Source organism: Callospermophilus lateralis, chromosome 4 (genome assembly GCF_048772815.1).
Source record: "Callospermophilus lateralis isolate mCalLat2 chromosome 4, mCalLat2.hap1, whole genome shotgun sequence".
NCBI classification, from domain to species: Eukaryota; Metazoa; Chordata; class Mammalia; order Rodentia; family Sciuridae; genus Callospermophilus; species Callospermophilus lateralis.
The window spans coordinates 93,047,636-93,062,000 of record NC_135308.1 but is presented as its reverse complement, the minus strand read 5'-3'; the positions used below and the strand labels follow the sequence as shown (position 1 = coordinate 93,062,000).

Below are 14,365 nucleotides of genomic sequence, written 5' to 3'. Positions count from 1 at the left end.
TGTGAAACCTTCTCAGAGTTGACTACTGTGCTTACTCAAGACCTAGCACACGGCTCATTGTAAACTCTTGGAGAGGAAGGTTATATCTTATTCTCTTAGGATAATGTCTAAAATAATCAGCACCTAATGAATATTTGTAGAATGAAGAAGACAGGACCTGTCTATAAGTAATGATGTGAGCCAAGAAAACTTTGAGAAATGATCACGTAGTTCAGTTTGTTAAAATATAATGTCTGAAGACACAGACCATTATCAAGTTCACGTGGGGGGGTAAATACATGATTCCGTAAATTTGAAGCCTAAATGATCAGAATAATTATTATCTCTTTAAAATAAATAGAAATCTACAGGAAACGTTGTTTAACAGAGAATGAAAATTGAGTTTGAGGTGCCTGTAGAATAGCAATCAGAGATGAGAAAATCTAAGTGGAAACAGATTGAGCAGCTTAAGAGAGCAAGGTCAAGGCTGGAGGAGACACAGTTGGCCTTCAGATCTGCAGAAGCGATTGTGCAATCAAGGATCAGATGAAACTGCAGATGGGGAAGGGAAAACAGAGAGGCAAGCACAACAAAAGAAATGAGGGCAAAGCTTGAGAACCAGAGAAGGAGAGACAACCAAAACATGAAAGAGAGAAAGAGTGATAAGAGCCATGTGTCACTACATAAATTGAGGTGTGCTTGGGGGACAGCTGTACAGGAATGGGAAATGGCTTGGATTTTGTAATCAAGAGTAGAGATTAGATCAGCTGCCTTCCCTGCAGGATAGGAGTGACACCTTAGTAGTTACATTAATTTAAATAGTTTAAACAAGTGGGTTTTTTTTTTTTTGGTATAATGAAAGAACATTTTATTATTAAGTATACAGGAGTCAAAAAGTTGATTTTTTTCCTAGTATTGTTTACAAATATAACTAATTTAAAGTATATATTTGGTGAAAGTTTTTATTTTATTCCAGTATCTATAGATGAGCATTTTTTTCTGTATTCAATTATTTATTTTTTCTAATTTGTTATACGTGATGGCAGAATACAATTCATTTCATATTACACATATAGAGCACAATTTTCCAAATCACTGGTTGTACACAAAGTGTTTTCATGATTCATGTCTTCATACATATACTTAGGGTAATGATGTCTAACTTATTCCACCATCATTCCTACCACCATGCCCCCTCTCTTTCCCTCCCTCCCCTTTGCCCTATATAAAGTTCCTCCATTCCTCCCATGATCCCCTTCATCACCATTATGAGTCAGCATCCTCATATCAAAGAAAACATTTGGCCTTTGTTTTGGGAGGATTGGCTTGCTTCACTTAGCATTATGTTCTTCAACTCCATCTGTTTACCTGTAAATGCTATGATTTTATTCTCTTTTAATGCTGAGTAATGTTCCCTATCCATTCATCTACTGAAGGGTATCTGGGTTGGTTCCACAATTTAGCTATTGTGAGTTGTGCTGCTATAAACGTAGATATGGCTTTGTCCCTATAGTATTCTGTTTTAAGTCCTTTGGGTATAAACCAAGGAGTGAGATAGCTGGGTCAAATGGTGGTTCTATTCCAAGTTTTCCAAGGAATCTCCATACTGCTTTTCCAGATTGGCTGCACCAAGTTGGTGCAGTCCCACCAGAATAGACATAGCAATCCTTTGCAAGAAGAGTGAAGCTGGTGGCATTACTATTCCAGACCTTAAACTATACCACAGAGCAATAGTAACAAAAACAGCATAGTATTGGCACCAAAATAGACCTGTAGACCAATGGTACAGAATAGAGGACACAGAGACTAACCCACATAACTACAGTTATCTTGTATTAGACAAAGGCGCCAAAAATGTACATTGGAGAAAAGACAGCCTCTTCAACAAATGGTGCTGGGAAAACTGGAAATCCACATGTAACAAAATTAAACCTCTATCTCTCACCATGCACGAAACTCATCTCAAAGTAGATCAAGGACCTAGGAATTAAACCAGAGACCTTGTGCCTAATGGAAGAAAAAGAAGGCCCAAACCTCCATCATGTTGGATTAGGCCCAACTTCCTTAATAAGACACCTATAGTGCAAGAATTAAAACCAAAAATCAATAAATGGGTTGGATTGAAACTAAAAAGCTTCTTCTCAGCAAAAGAAACAATCAGTGAGGTGAATAGAGAGCTTACAGCTTGGGAGCAAATTTTTACCTCTCACACATCAGATGGAGCACTAATCTCTAGGGTATATAAAGAACTCAAAAAGCTAAACACTAAAAAAAAACAACAAACAAACAAACAAACAAACAAACAAAACCCCAGTCAATAAATGGGCCAAAGAAATGAACAGACACTTCTCAGAAGAAGATATACAATCAATCAACAAATATATGAAAAAAATGTTCAGCGTCTCTAGCAAATAGAGAAATGCAAATCAAAACTACTCTAAGGATTTCACCTCACTCCAGTCAGAATGGCAGCTGTTAAGAATACAAACAATAAGTATTGGTGAGGATATGGGGATAAACAAGTGTTCTTTAAGTAGTATTTTAAGACCATTCTTTCTATTAAATTAATAATAACTTCTAAAGGAGATTTCGAGTTATTGTATTTCTTTTTTCTTTTTTTTTTTTCTGTTTTGGTACTGGGGGTTACCACTGAGCTACATCCCAGCCAGCCCCATCCCCCAACTCTGCCACCTTTGGTTATTTTCTTAGAGAGTGTCTTGCTAAGTTGCTGAGACTGGCCTCCAACTTGCTTTACTCCTGCCTTAGCCTCCTGAGTCACTGGGACTTCAGACGTGTGCGTTAGTGCCTGGCTGTGTTTCTTATACATGTGAAAGAAATTATATTTTAAAATATTACATATAAAACATTCTATAATCAGTACAAAGCTGGAGACTTAGGAATTTTTGAATTGCATGTTTTATAAAGAAATACAAGGTCTTTTGCCCACTGTCTTTTGAGTAAAACTTCTTAGAGTCTGAATATAATTCATTGTTTTATCAAGCTTAATTTCTGAGTGGCTGATGTATACCCAGCTTTCCCCCAACTCTTTTAATAAGCTTTTCTAACTAAGTCTTTTGTGTTTTAATTCTTGGGGTGTTTGTCATTCTGTGTTATCTTTAGGAACTACTGATATTCTTACCAACACTGGGACCTCCAGTTTTTATAGTATTTATGATTTTTCTGATACAATCTACCATATTTTATTTTATCTTATTTCTGGAATAAGAAAACTTATTTTTAAAATTGCTTTATTGAGAGGTATGACCAGCATATAAAAATATTTATATTTAATATATATAGCTTGATGAGTTTAGTTAGGGTAAATCTGTGAAACCAACTCTATAGTCTAGGTCACAAGCCCATTCATCAGTTCCAAGTTTCTGCCCTTCTTCATTTGTTATAAGGAGTAAAATTATTATTTTGGTACATATTTATGATTTTTACCTCAGAAAATATTATTTGATATATAATTAAAATATTCATATCTCAACATCTTCCATAAAATATACCTTATGTGGCATTTTAATATACCGAGATTTTCTACTTTCATTAAAAAAAAGACACAATAACTAACATTTTTCCTATTTTCTTACTAGGGTAGCATATTAAGAAAAATACTCCTGAATCGATACTTCAAAGGTGATTATGGAGTTGGTATGAACGGACACCTGACAGGAAACTACGCCAAAATTGCACAAGTGGGAGGTGAGGCTTCTCTGTTTTTTCATTTTAGGATTCTCATGACATTTTTTTCTTTTTTTTTTGTCAGTCTTTCGTATTTCACTTGAATGGCACAAATATAATATATTCATTTAAAAAGCACTCTTAAAAACCTTTGTGCAGTTTGGGGTTCATGAAAAAAACAGATTTGAACATTGTAATTGATTTTGCCTTGTGATTTTGAAAAAATAAGTAAATTAAGTATGTAAATGAAGGCTATTTTTTTCTGTTTTCTTAAGAGAAAATTTTAATTACACTTAAGTACAGGTGTCTGACCTTTAGCCAAAAGTTCCATTTTTATACACCTTTGGTAATTTTCAACTCAGTTTCCATTATGTTGAACTATGTAGGAAAAAAGGCTCAATGTTAAATATTTTTTATGTTGTAAGGATTTGAAAACATTGCATGCTAGTGTGTCTGCAGTTAAAGTTTGTTTGTTTGTTTTTCCTAATCACAGGAAGCTTTTCTGGACAAGATTCAGATAAGACGGGGATTTCAATGTCTGATATCCAGTCTCTGCTGGATAAAGAGGGTGCATCGGAACTTGTCATTGATGTTATAGTAAACACCAAAAACGACAGGATTTTTTCAGAAGGCATTTTACTCGGCATTGCCTTGCTTGAAGGAGGAAATTCACAAACACAGGTGCCTGTTTATCAATCATGGGCCTTACATTAGTTATTTGTATTTCTTCTTTACTTATCATAGCAACCAACCAACAAACAAAAGGAAGAGCCTCACATTTTCCTTATAAATTTATTTAATTTGATGTAAAAGCTACAGAACTTCACAAATTATTCCATAAATCAGAAAATCCTAAGAAACATCAGTCTGACATTAGACCAGGAATTCCGCTACAGTGAGCGATATGCTCACCTGCACACAGAGGATCTGACCACCTTCTCCAGAAGGTACACACTTCCCTTGGAAGCTCCTGCCAAGTTGCACACAGGCCCCTCCACGCCCACAGGCAATCGGGCTTCGCTAGCCTGGGATCTGGGAAGTGTTCCCAGAAAACACAGGCTGCCCTCTGGCCTTGCTGCTACTCAGTAACCTGATCTTTCTAGATTTGCCTGGGTGAACAAGCAAAAATGTAACAACTGCAACTCATTGGAGTCCGAAACCCACTGTCCCTCTTCATAGCAAGCAGAAGCCATATCTGATTCAAATCTGGGATACTTTGCTTTAGCTAGCCATTGAATATGTCAAAAAACAGGAACTTCACTATAGGACACATCCAATGGTGAAGCTTTAGGAACAAAGGCCTCATGAATAGCAAATGGCACAGTGACAAAAACAAAAACAAAATCATCTCCAAACAATGATATTTCTTAGTGGGGAAAAAAGAAAAGTGTTGAAAGTTCCCGTGGTACTAAAGCTACAGCACAGATTCCTCTGAGGGAGCTTGAAGCAGTAGGTAATGGAGGGATTTGAGTTTATTTTCTTGGAAATTATCTCATCTTCTCCTACCAGATATTCAGTGGGAGTTTCTGAATAATTATCTAGGCTACTCCATTAAATGTAGACATACAATAGGAGTGAAGGATTTCTTGACATCTCTAGAAGTGATACTTAGGCTTAACAGTATGTTCTGGAATCCTCTGTCTGGACCACTGAGGGTTATCAGATGGGATCATTCTTCATCCTCTGTGCATATTTGTACTTACTTATGTCTTCATATTGTTGGAGAATAAGCCAACACCAGTCAGAAACTTCATGTGCCACTTTTTCAATTCCTGGCAAAGTGGATAAAGATTTCCTAGATTCCTTCATAACCAAAACATATTTTAGTCCATATTTTCTTGACATTTCTGTGGCATTTTGTCACTGGTGACTTTCGTTTTTCTTCTTGAGACTTTTTCATGCCTTGGTCTTGGGATACCCCCTTCTCCAGCTTCTCCTCCCACCTTCTACCATTTCTTCTTAGCATTCTGTGAAGATTCCTCTTCCTTTGATTAACTCCTGAATCCTGACATTTCCCCAGTTTCTTTGGACCCTCCTCTTTTATTCTACTTGATCCCCAACTGAATCTCATTCATGTTCACCTCTTTAATTTCTGCTCTATGCTAATGATTCTCAGTTCACTCACTGAAGTCCCAGATGCTGCATCTTAGTATCTTCCAGAGATCTTTACAAGATGTTGAACAAGTATCTTAGGCTCAACAAATTCCAAATGGAATCTACTATTATTCTCTACATGTCCATTCCTCCCTGGGCATTGTCTCTTTTGGTGACTAGCACTGCATCTATTAAGCTGTCTACACAGAAATCAAAATCCAGGGGCTGGGGTTGTGGCTCAGCAGTAGAGCACTCACCTAGCATGTGTGAGGCACTGGGTTCAATCCTCAGCACCACATGAAAAATAAATACATAAATAAATAAAGCTTTGTGTCCACCTATAACTAAAACAAATATTTAAAAAAGAAAGAAAGAAAGAATTTCAAAAGCCAGCCTTCACCTTAACTTACCCTCACTCACCCTCACTCTCTTCCTGGATATCCCAGGATGATCAACCTCTGTGATTCTGTCCTCTTAACATCTTTCATATCCATACTCTATTTTCAACCCCTGCTTGTTCTGCCCTCCTGACAGATCCTTCTTATATTTTAATGAATTGTGAGGAGAAGCCTTCCAAGAAGTATCCTTGCTTCTAGTTTTGCTCTTCTCCAAATCATTCTCCCTATTTCTTCCAAGGATATCTTTCCAAAGCCTGTTATTGCCTTGCTTCTGATCATTACCTGCCCGGCAAAGGCAAACTCCCTACTCTAGTCCATCAGAGCCTTCTTGATTGAATCCTGTCAACTTTTCCAACTTTCTTCTTCCCCCCTCTGTCCTTTCTTTTTCACGCCAGCTACACTAAACTCTGCAGCTCCCCAAATATGTTATTTTTCGTGCTTTCTCTTTACCTCAACAGATTTCTCATGGAAGCCTTTTCTGACTCCATGTCCCTTTGGGCGGAATTGATTGCTAGTTGCTGAAGGGCCCTCTGTGACCTGCAGACATCTTTAGCAGTACTGCCACTTTATTGGGCCTCTTCCTGTGTGCTTAAGACTCTGTCTAATAAATTTAAAAATCCTTAAAAGTTAGACCACATGTTCTTCTTTATATCTGGCATTATATCTGATTCTATCTAAGAGTACAATAAATGCTCAGGAGTGAATGTATCTACAAATGGTCCCAGTCAAATTCTTCCTCATTCATAGTCTTTCTTGTCTGGCTGGGGCATTTGGCAACTGCTCCCTTATCTGAACTTCCCTAGCACTGGTTCTTTAATTCTTACTTGCTGCTTTGCTTGTGCTACCCTGTTTTTTTTTTTTTAATTTTTTAATTTGTACTGCACCCTCTCTAATAAAATTCAACTTCTTAATATAGAAGATTGGGTTCTATTCTTTGTATCTATAGACTTTTACAGCTATTAATGATATTTGTTGATGAAAGAGTATTAAATTACATTTGTATGTAACAAGTTTCTTATAAGATGACCTATGGCAATCTCATTTGCTAGGCTTCCCCCTGGTCAGGTTCTTCAATTAAGTACATCATTGTGTCACCTAAATGTCATCTGTGTCCATCTGGCCTCAGAGGTCTAGTTGATATCAGCTGGAATCCTGAACCCTGCAGTATTATAGACTGAAATGTATCCCTCCCGAGGCTCCTGCCAGTCCCCTGGGGGTTTTACATTCTCACTGTTTCCTTAGTCACCAGTATCCTGCATTTTAGTTCATGGATTATCTTGGCAGTCCTCCTTTTATTATTGAGATATGAATCAGAGCCCCTTCCTTAATTTCTACCTTCCTAACTATATAAATCAATTTATGTGTTTAGCATACTTTATTAAAGATTGGTTGGTGGATGATAGAAGAACTCACATTTCAATTTCAAATACTAATCATAACAATAGGAAATAGAAATATCTACTAAATCCCAGGCACCACTCTTGGTGGTTTGTATGTATTGGCTAATTCTCCAACAACCCATGAGGCAACATGAATTCTTACAGAAGAAGAAACAGATAGTTCCAAACTCACACAGCTATTTGGTAGAGTCAGGATTTGAACCTGTGCAGTCTGACTCCAGATTCTGTAATCTTAGCCATAATAAACATCTCCTTTCTAGAAATAACCTTCTATATCCTCAGCCCTGGAAGTGTCACTGGCTGGCTCACCTTGCGTCATACCCTTGTCCTCTCTTGTGTTTCTAGTTCATTATTTCATTTCTCTTTTCAGCCCTTCCATTTTCAGTCTGCCTCCTCTTCTTTGGGGTCAAATCCTTCCTCTGTCACACAAATGTGTTTATCCATTACCTTTGGCTCCTAAAAAGGACCTGGCTTTCCCCCTTATATACTCTGCAGCTCCCTAAGTTACTTTCCCAAGCAGAAACAATATCTTTAGTAAGAGAAATCCTTACCTGTCAGTTGAGATTATAAAATTGTCTATGGAACATCCTTTTAATTTTCTTAAACTCATGCTTTTCAGTATTATAGATCCTTGGGTTTTAAAAGGTATTGTCTATGTAAATGATCTATTGTTTTGAGTCTATATTGCTATTTTATAATTTAGTGGTTTGGAGTCAATATCTAGATTTAAATCCTTGCTCTGCTACTTACTCGTTATATAATATTGGGCAAGTCACTTACCTTTGATAAATCTCATTTCATTAATCTATAAAATGGCAAAAGAGCATCTGATGCATCGCACTGTTGGACTGAAGATGCCCATGATGTGATATGAGTGAAAGATCTATATCAACTGTAAAACCCTGTTTCAGTAGAGCCACAACATTTCCATATCTTCTTTACTAATATATTGGGACCTCCTTCCACCTTCTAACCATATTGTTTCAAAATTTTAGGGCTTAAGCTTCAGCTTAATTTGTGGAACCACAGAGATCTGTGAACACTGTGTTTATCCTTTAAACCAACAGAACCAGCTTGGCTGTTGGGCTGTGGTTGCTATGGTTACTGTGACTTTTGGCCTGCTGCCTTAAGGGTTGCTCACCCTCCACTTGGGAGCTTCCTCTTGTGTGGGTGGAGTAGGCATCTCATGCTTCTAAATTCACTGTGCATATGTGCATTGTCCACATAGAAAATTGCAAAACCCGATGCCGTTGGAGTCTCACATGTCCCAAGATCTGTAGGTCATGGTTCCAGGCACTCCTTTAGGAGAGCATATCTGAAACAGTCAAATTCCCCAAAATGACCTGTTTAGATTTTCTTATTTTGGACTATGGACAGTTCTCCTTGATCTAGAAATCATTGTTTTTATATATGTTTTCTTTACACTACCTCTTGTTAAGCTTACAAAAATCTCTCTTTTTATCATTATAGTTACATGATTATTATCTTCAATAAATTTTTACTATATTTCTCTTATTTATGTTGTGACTATCTCATAGATTTATTATTAGTAGTTTATGATTTCTCCACCCATTTCAAATTCTACCTTCTCTGGAGTACATCACCTTTCCTATCTCTTACCCCTTCTTCTGAATACTTCCATAAGACATTGATCAGACAATGATTAGAGTACATATTTCTAAGGCTCAGTATTTCCACATGTTACTAAGATAATTTTATCATATTTTTGATGTTGAATCCTTTCTACATCATTATTCACTATAGAGCAGGATTTATTTTAAGTTGGATTTGTCCTAGACCCCATGTGAAGCAATGTAACTAATGAGTACTGAAAAAACTTAGTGCCTATTTATCAGTAGGTTCCTATGAGTGAGGTTGTTATGGAAACCATTCTAAATTAAATGTACTGTAATTTAGATAAAGAGAAAAATAACTCTTCATAACTTAACATAAGCTCATATTTTAAACAGGGTAAACATTGGACCTATGGATTTTTTTTTTTTTAAGATTACAAACCCATGAGTGCAGGGATTGTGGTTGCTTTTCCTTTTTTGTTCTATCTTTAGCACTAGGTAGAGCTGGCACACAGTAGGCATTTAGTAAATATGTGTTGAATCAAGGTGTGACTTTATAAAAACATAAAAATCAAAAACTCTTTTCATACAACATCTTATAATAACCTTATAATTTAAAAAATATAATTGGTAAGAATAACAGAAATAACACATTAAAATATGTTTCTTAGTAGAAAGTGCTAAGTAAATAACTAGCTATTATTAGTTCTCATTAAGTAGTACAAGAGACTGAAAGGCTGTCAATTTATGAAGTAATAACGGGCAGCATTTTAAATATGTGCTTTCATCTATAATGCTTATGTTCACTTCCTGCATGAAAACAACTATTCTTCTCCTCTTGGGTATTGATATCTTAAAATATGTTTTCTTGCAGAGTTCCTTCTACAAGCAGTTGCATGAACAAAAAAAGTCAGAAAAATTCTTCAAAGTTCTCTATGATCGAATGAAGGCGGCTCAGAAAGAGATAAGATCTACAGTGACAGTGAACACCATCGATCTAGGGAGCAAAAAGAGAGATGAGGACAGTGAGTCGATGACATCCGGCCCACGAGTGAGAGGTAAAGAACTCTCTGGCTCTTGGGGAGAAGGGGGTGAGAGAAGAGAAAGTGATGTAGCCTTTAGATGTCTCTTGTCCTTATCGTCTCCTTGATCTTGGCCTAATTATCGCCTCTTTGGCTCTGAACGTGAACTTCCATCCATAAAGAGTTTTGGTCATGGGCCTTGCAGGAGCAAACTTGGATGAGGTTTAATCAGTGTGAAGCAGTCGGTGACATGAGAACTCTTTGATTTTACTGTGGCATGTGTGGTACACAACAACTGCCTAAAACCTTTAGAGTCACCATGAAAATTTAAGATTTGGAACAAAATTGGTAGCATTAAACTCTATGTAACAAAAGAATCTTGGTATTTGAAATTGAAAAAATTATCACAATATTAATTACAAGTCATAAAGATGTTAACATTTTGAAGTTTGTCATATTTTCCCAACCTTCTTGTATGTAATAAATTCATAGATTGTGTGTGTATCTGTCTGTGTGTGTCTGTCTTTCTGATATAGATATCAGAAAATTCTAAAATTGGCTAAGGATTGAAATCTTTTCTGATGTTTCACTGCAAATGTTAATTTTTTATTTCTCACCTCAAATCCCTTATGAGATAATTGTTGCATCTCTTGTCAGATTATTTTTTAATACAATTGTTAGAGAATTTGGGTCTCTGGTTGTCTTTCTTTTATTTTAATTAGAAAGAAAATTAGTTCAGAAATATAAGAATATTACTTTATTTTCAGTAAGAGATTCATCACTACATTTAAAAGAGGGTATGAAAGGGCAGTTAACAGAAGCTTCTTCGGCAACATCTAAAGCATATTGTGTATACAGAAGAGAAATGGATCCAGAAATAGACATTATGTGCACAGGCTCAGAGGTGGGAAATGTGGAGGAAAAATCTGCAGAGGAAGTAACAATGAGTCCCGCAATTGCCATCATGCAGCCAATCCTGAGATTTCTTCAGTTACTGTGTGAGAATCACAACCGGGAGCTGCAGGTATTTGTTCTGTTTTGTGTGAAAGCTGAGAATAAGCCTGTGGTTATAAGTAATTAAACTCAAATAAAGCTAACAAGTAGTTTGGGAGAGAGATTTGGAGAGATAATCAATAAAGCCAGCAATGCTTTTCTGAAATGGAAGAAACTTTTATATCAGCAAAGAAAAATGAGAAAAAAGTTCCTTGATGCATGAAAAAATCAGATGCATACATTATCATTTTGTGTATCCACAACTCAATTTTTTTTATCCTCAATGAGCTTCAGTGTTCTTGCATTTGTTGAGGAAAGTCCAATTGGTCTCATCTATACCTTTGATGGTTTTGAGGATGCTGAATATGTTTTGTTTCTATTAGAAACAAAGTTAATACAGAGAAGGATTTTTTTGTATCAATGAAGGTTGATACCTTTGTAAATGAGTACAGTGCACGTCTTAATATCTTCTTTGCTACATTGTCCTTGGTCAGACAGATGAGTTTAGGAGCCTAAGAATTTTGACTTTTTTTTTTTTTTGCATTATTTGCTTATGTCACCATCGCAAAGCCATATGAAATGTTGAAATCCTTGATTGTCCTGATTGAAGGTGAGTGCGTGTACTTACCTGAGGTGGTTTTAGTCAGCAGACATTCTCAGGTCCAGCACACCTTCCATCATGCCAGCCCAGCCACCCTTCCAGGTGATATGGCTGGCAAAAGAATCCATTAATGAATTCTAGTGGGGGTGACTGAAATTTGCAGTGCCTCTTATCTTCCATTCTCACTATAGGTGTTTCTAAGACCACCTGTCCCCAGTAGAGGACAGTGGATTATGAAGTTGTGTTTTCTGGTGAGGATCTAGAGTGCAAGGGCTCTGAATTGGTGGGATATGGTAGGTTAAGACATATTGGACTAAATGTCTTCCACGGGGATGAGAAGCTCAGGAATTAATGATGTTAGAAGTCATTACTCTTGTGAATCATCCCACCACAACTTGGGGAGAGCTTCTGCAACATAGTTGGCAAGCCAATCTAGAAGCATTCCTTCCAGAGAAAGGGTGCTGGATGTGTGCCTACATGCTTGTCCTAACCCGTCCAGTCTGTCAATGTAGGGAACAGATGTATAGAATGTATAAGAGATTATAGAATTTTTGATTGGACATTTTCCTGATAGGAGTATGGGATCAAACAATATAGGGAATTACTACATGTAAAATAGTTTTAAGAATAATAAATGGTAGAAATAAATTCAAATGAATAAATTAAATTAATTAAAACAATAAATATAAGCAATGTATTAAGAAATAAAACTCTTCCTTCTTGCTTACCATTTCACTAGGCTTATTCCTCAAGAAAGTCACTATTAATAGGTTTTATTTCCTTGTAGAAATTTTTGTGCCCATGTAAATGTTGATATGTGTGTAAACCTTTTATTAAAGAGAATACACATTTCATAGTATCCTCCAATTTACTTTTTAATTAATTAATATACTTTATTACTAACATATATTGTTAGGTTATGCTTATCAGTATATACTGATGTGCCTCATTTTATAGCCTCACAATATATCAGGGTTTGGATGTACTATTATTGGTTAAGCCATCACCTTGCCATGGGTCTGATAAGAGATTTTGCTATAACAAGTAGTATACAACCTCCAATCAACAAACAATGAAGCGGCATTTCCTGTCAGGGACCCTTTACTTGAAATTTGATTATTTCTCTCTCTAATGAATTGCTTTTTGCTTTTACTTTCTTCTTCTCCTATTCATACTTATTATTTCTCCCTCACTAAGTAATTTTAAACGGGTGACATTGAGAAGTGTTCATTATGAAGTGTATAGTTGATGCAGAACCTTGAGCTAAAACCTGTAGGCTTTTTCCCATCTTAAACCTTCGAGAAAATTAGTAAATGTGAACACTTTCTTATAAAGAGCATTTCCATCTCTCACTGCCTCAGGGATATTTTTGAGTTAGAAATACACACACATATAGAGAGAGAATTGAAAGCAATTAGTATAGGTTTGTTGTTTGTTTTTTTTTTTTAACCCCTGTGATGTATTTTCTTTTGCCCTCAGAACTTCTTGAGAAATCAAAACAACAAGACAAATTACAACCTCGTCTGTGAGACCCTCCAGTTTTTGGACTGCATTTGTGGGAGTACAACAGGTGGCCTGGGCCTGCTGGGTCTCTACATCAATGAGAAGAATGTAGCGCTGGTCAACCAGACCTTGGAGAGCTTGACTGAATATTGCCAGGGTCCGTGCCATGAAAATCAGGTAATTGTGAAAGCAGTTCCTCATGCAAAAGTAGTCATGACTCACGAGCAAAGGGCCACGTTAGGGAAGCAGCCAACCTTTGTGTACATTTGAAGGATCTTTCTTCTTGCTTTGCCAGACATTTTTACTTTCCTAACAAAACATACAAAGACTGAATTATAGAGTAATGAATACTGTGCCATATCTTTATTTAATTTCATCATAAAAGCAAATTCCCATGAAAACGTTCAAGATAAAAGTCAGAATTACTGAACAAAAGGTAAAATATGTCTCTTCCCCCAGTTTTCTTCTGTAGTGAGTCTTTCCAGGATTGTAGAATAAACTTCCTTTTGCCCTACTACTGGGGGTAGTGTATATTCTCTTTTATATTCACAGTAAAACTTACGAAGGAGATGTTATTGCTGCTATTTTGCTGATGAATAGGTTCTGACTCAAGAGAGTAAGTGACTTCCCAGTGTCTCAGAGTGCCAGAACTGTTTAGTTGTGGAGTTGTTTCTAAAACTCAAGACCTTAGATTTTGAATCTAAATAGAGTGCTCTTGTGCTCTTGACTGTATTAATTTTGGAGGGTGGCACAAAGTTCAATACTGTTTTCTAGAATGTAGGTCTCTTATTCCATTTTTGTTTTGGATATCAAGGACACATTATGAGAGAAGACATAACTTTTGGTGAGTAGAGGAAAGAGGAGCCAAATGATATTTTTGCATCCACACAAGCTTTATAGAGCTACCATCATAAGCACAGGCTTATGCAGGAAGAGTTTTCCAATCACAGACATTTCTGGATATAAATGTTAAAGAAGCCATTGAGAACAAACATCAGTTGTTGATAGAATGGATATGAGAAAAAGAAATTTACTTTTGTATTGCAAATTATATACACATATAGAGTGACTATGTGTGTATGTAGGAACATATACTCACACACATATACATTATAGG

The 14,365-nt window shown here is 36.4% G+C and overlaps 1 protein-coding gene across 2 annotated transcripts in view; it reads left to right on the top strand.

Moving 5' to 3' along the window:
- Positions 1-14,365, top strand: part of Itpr2 (inositol 1,4,5-trisphosphate receptor type 2) — a 474,501-nt gene that overhangs the window by 315,476 nt on the left and 144,660 nt on the right. For both annotated transcript variants that reach the window (XM_077109287.1, XM_076854229.2), the window contains 5 exons: positions 3,576-3,684; positions 4,157-4,344; positions 10,004-10,187; positions 10,919-11,175; positions 13,225-13,425. In XM_077109287.1, the coding sequence (XP_076965402.1) occupies positions 3,576-3,684; positions 4,157-4,344; positions 10,004-10,187; positions 10,919-11,175; positions 13,225-13,425 (939 nt within the window). The remainder of the gene's footprint in view (positions 1-3,575; positions 3,685-4,156; positions 4,345-10,003; positions 10,188-10,918; positions 11,176-13,224; positions 13,426-14,365) is intronic.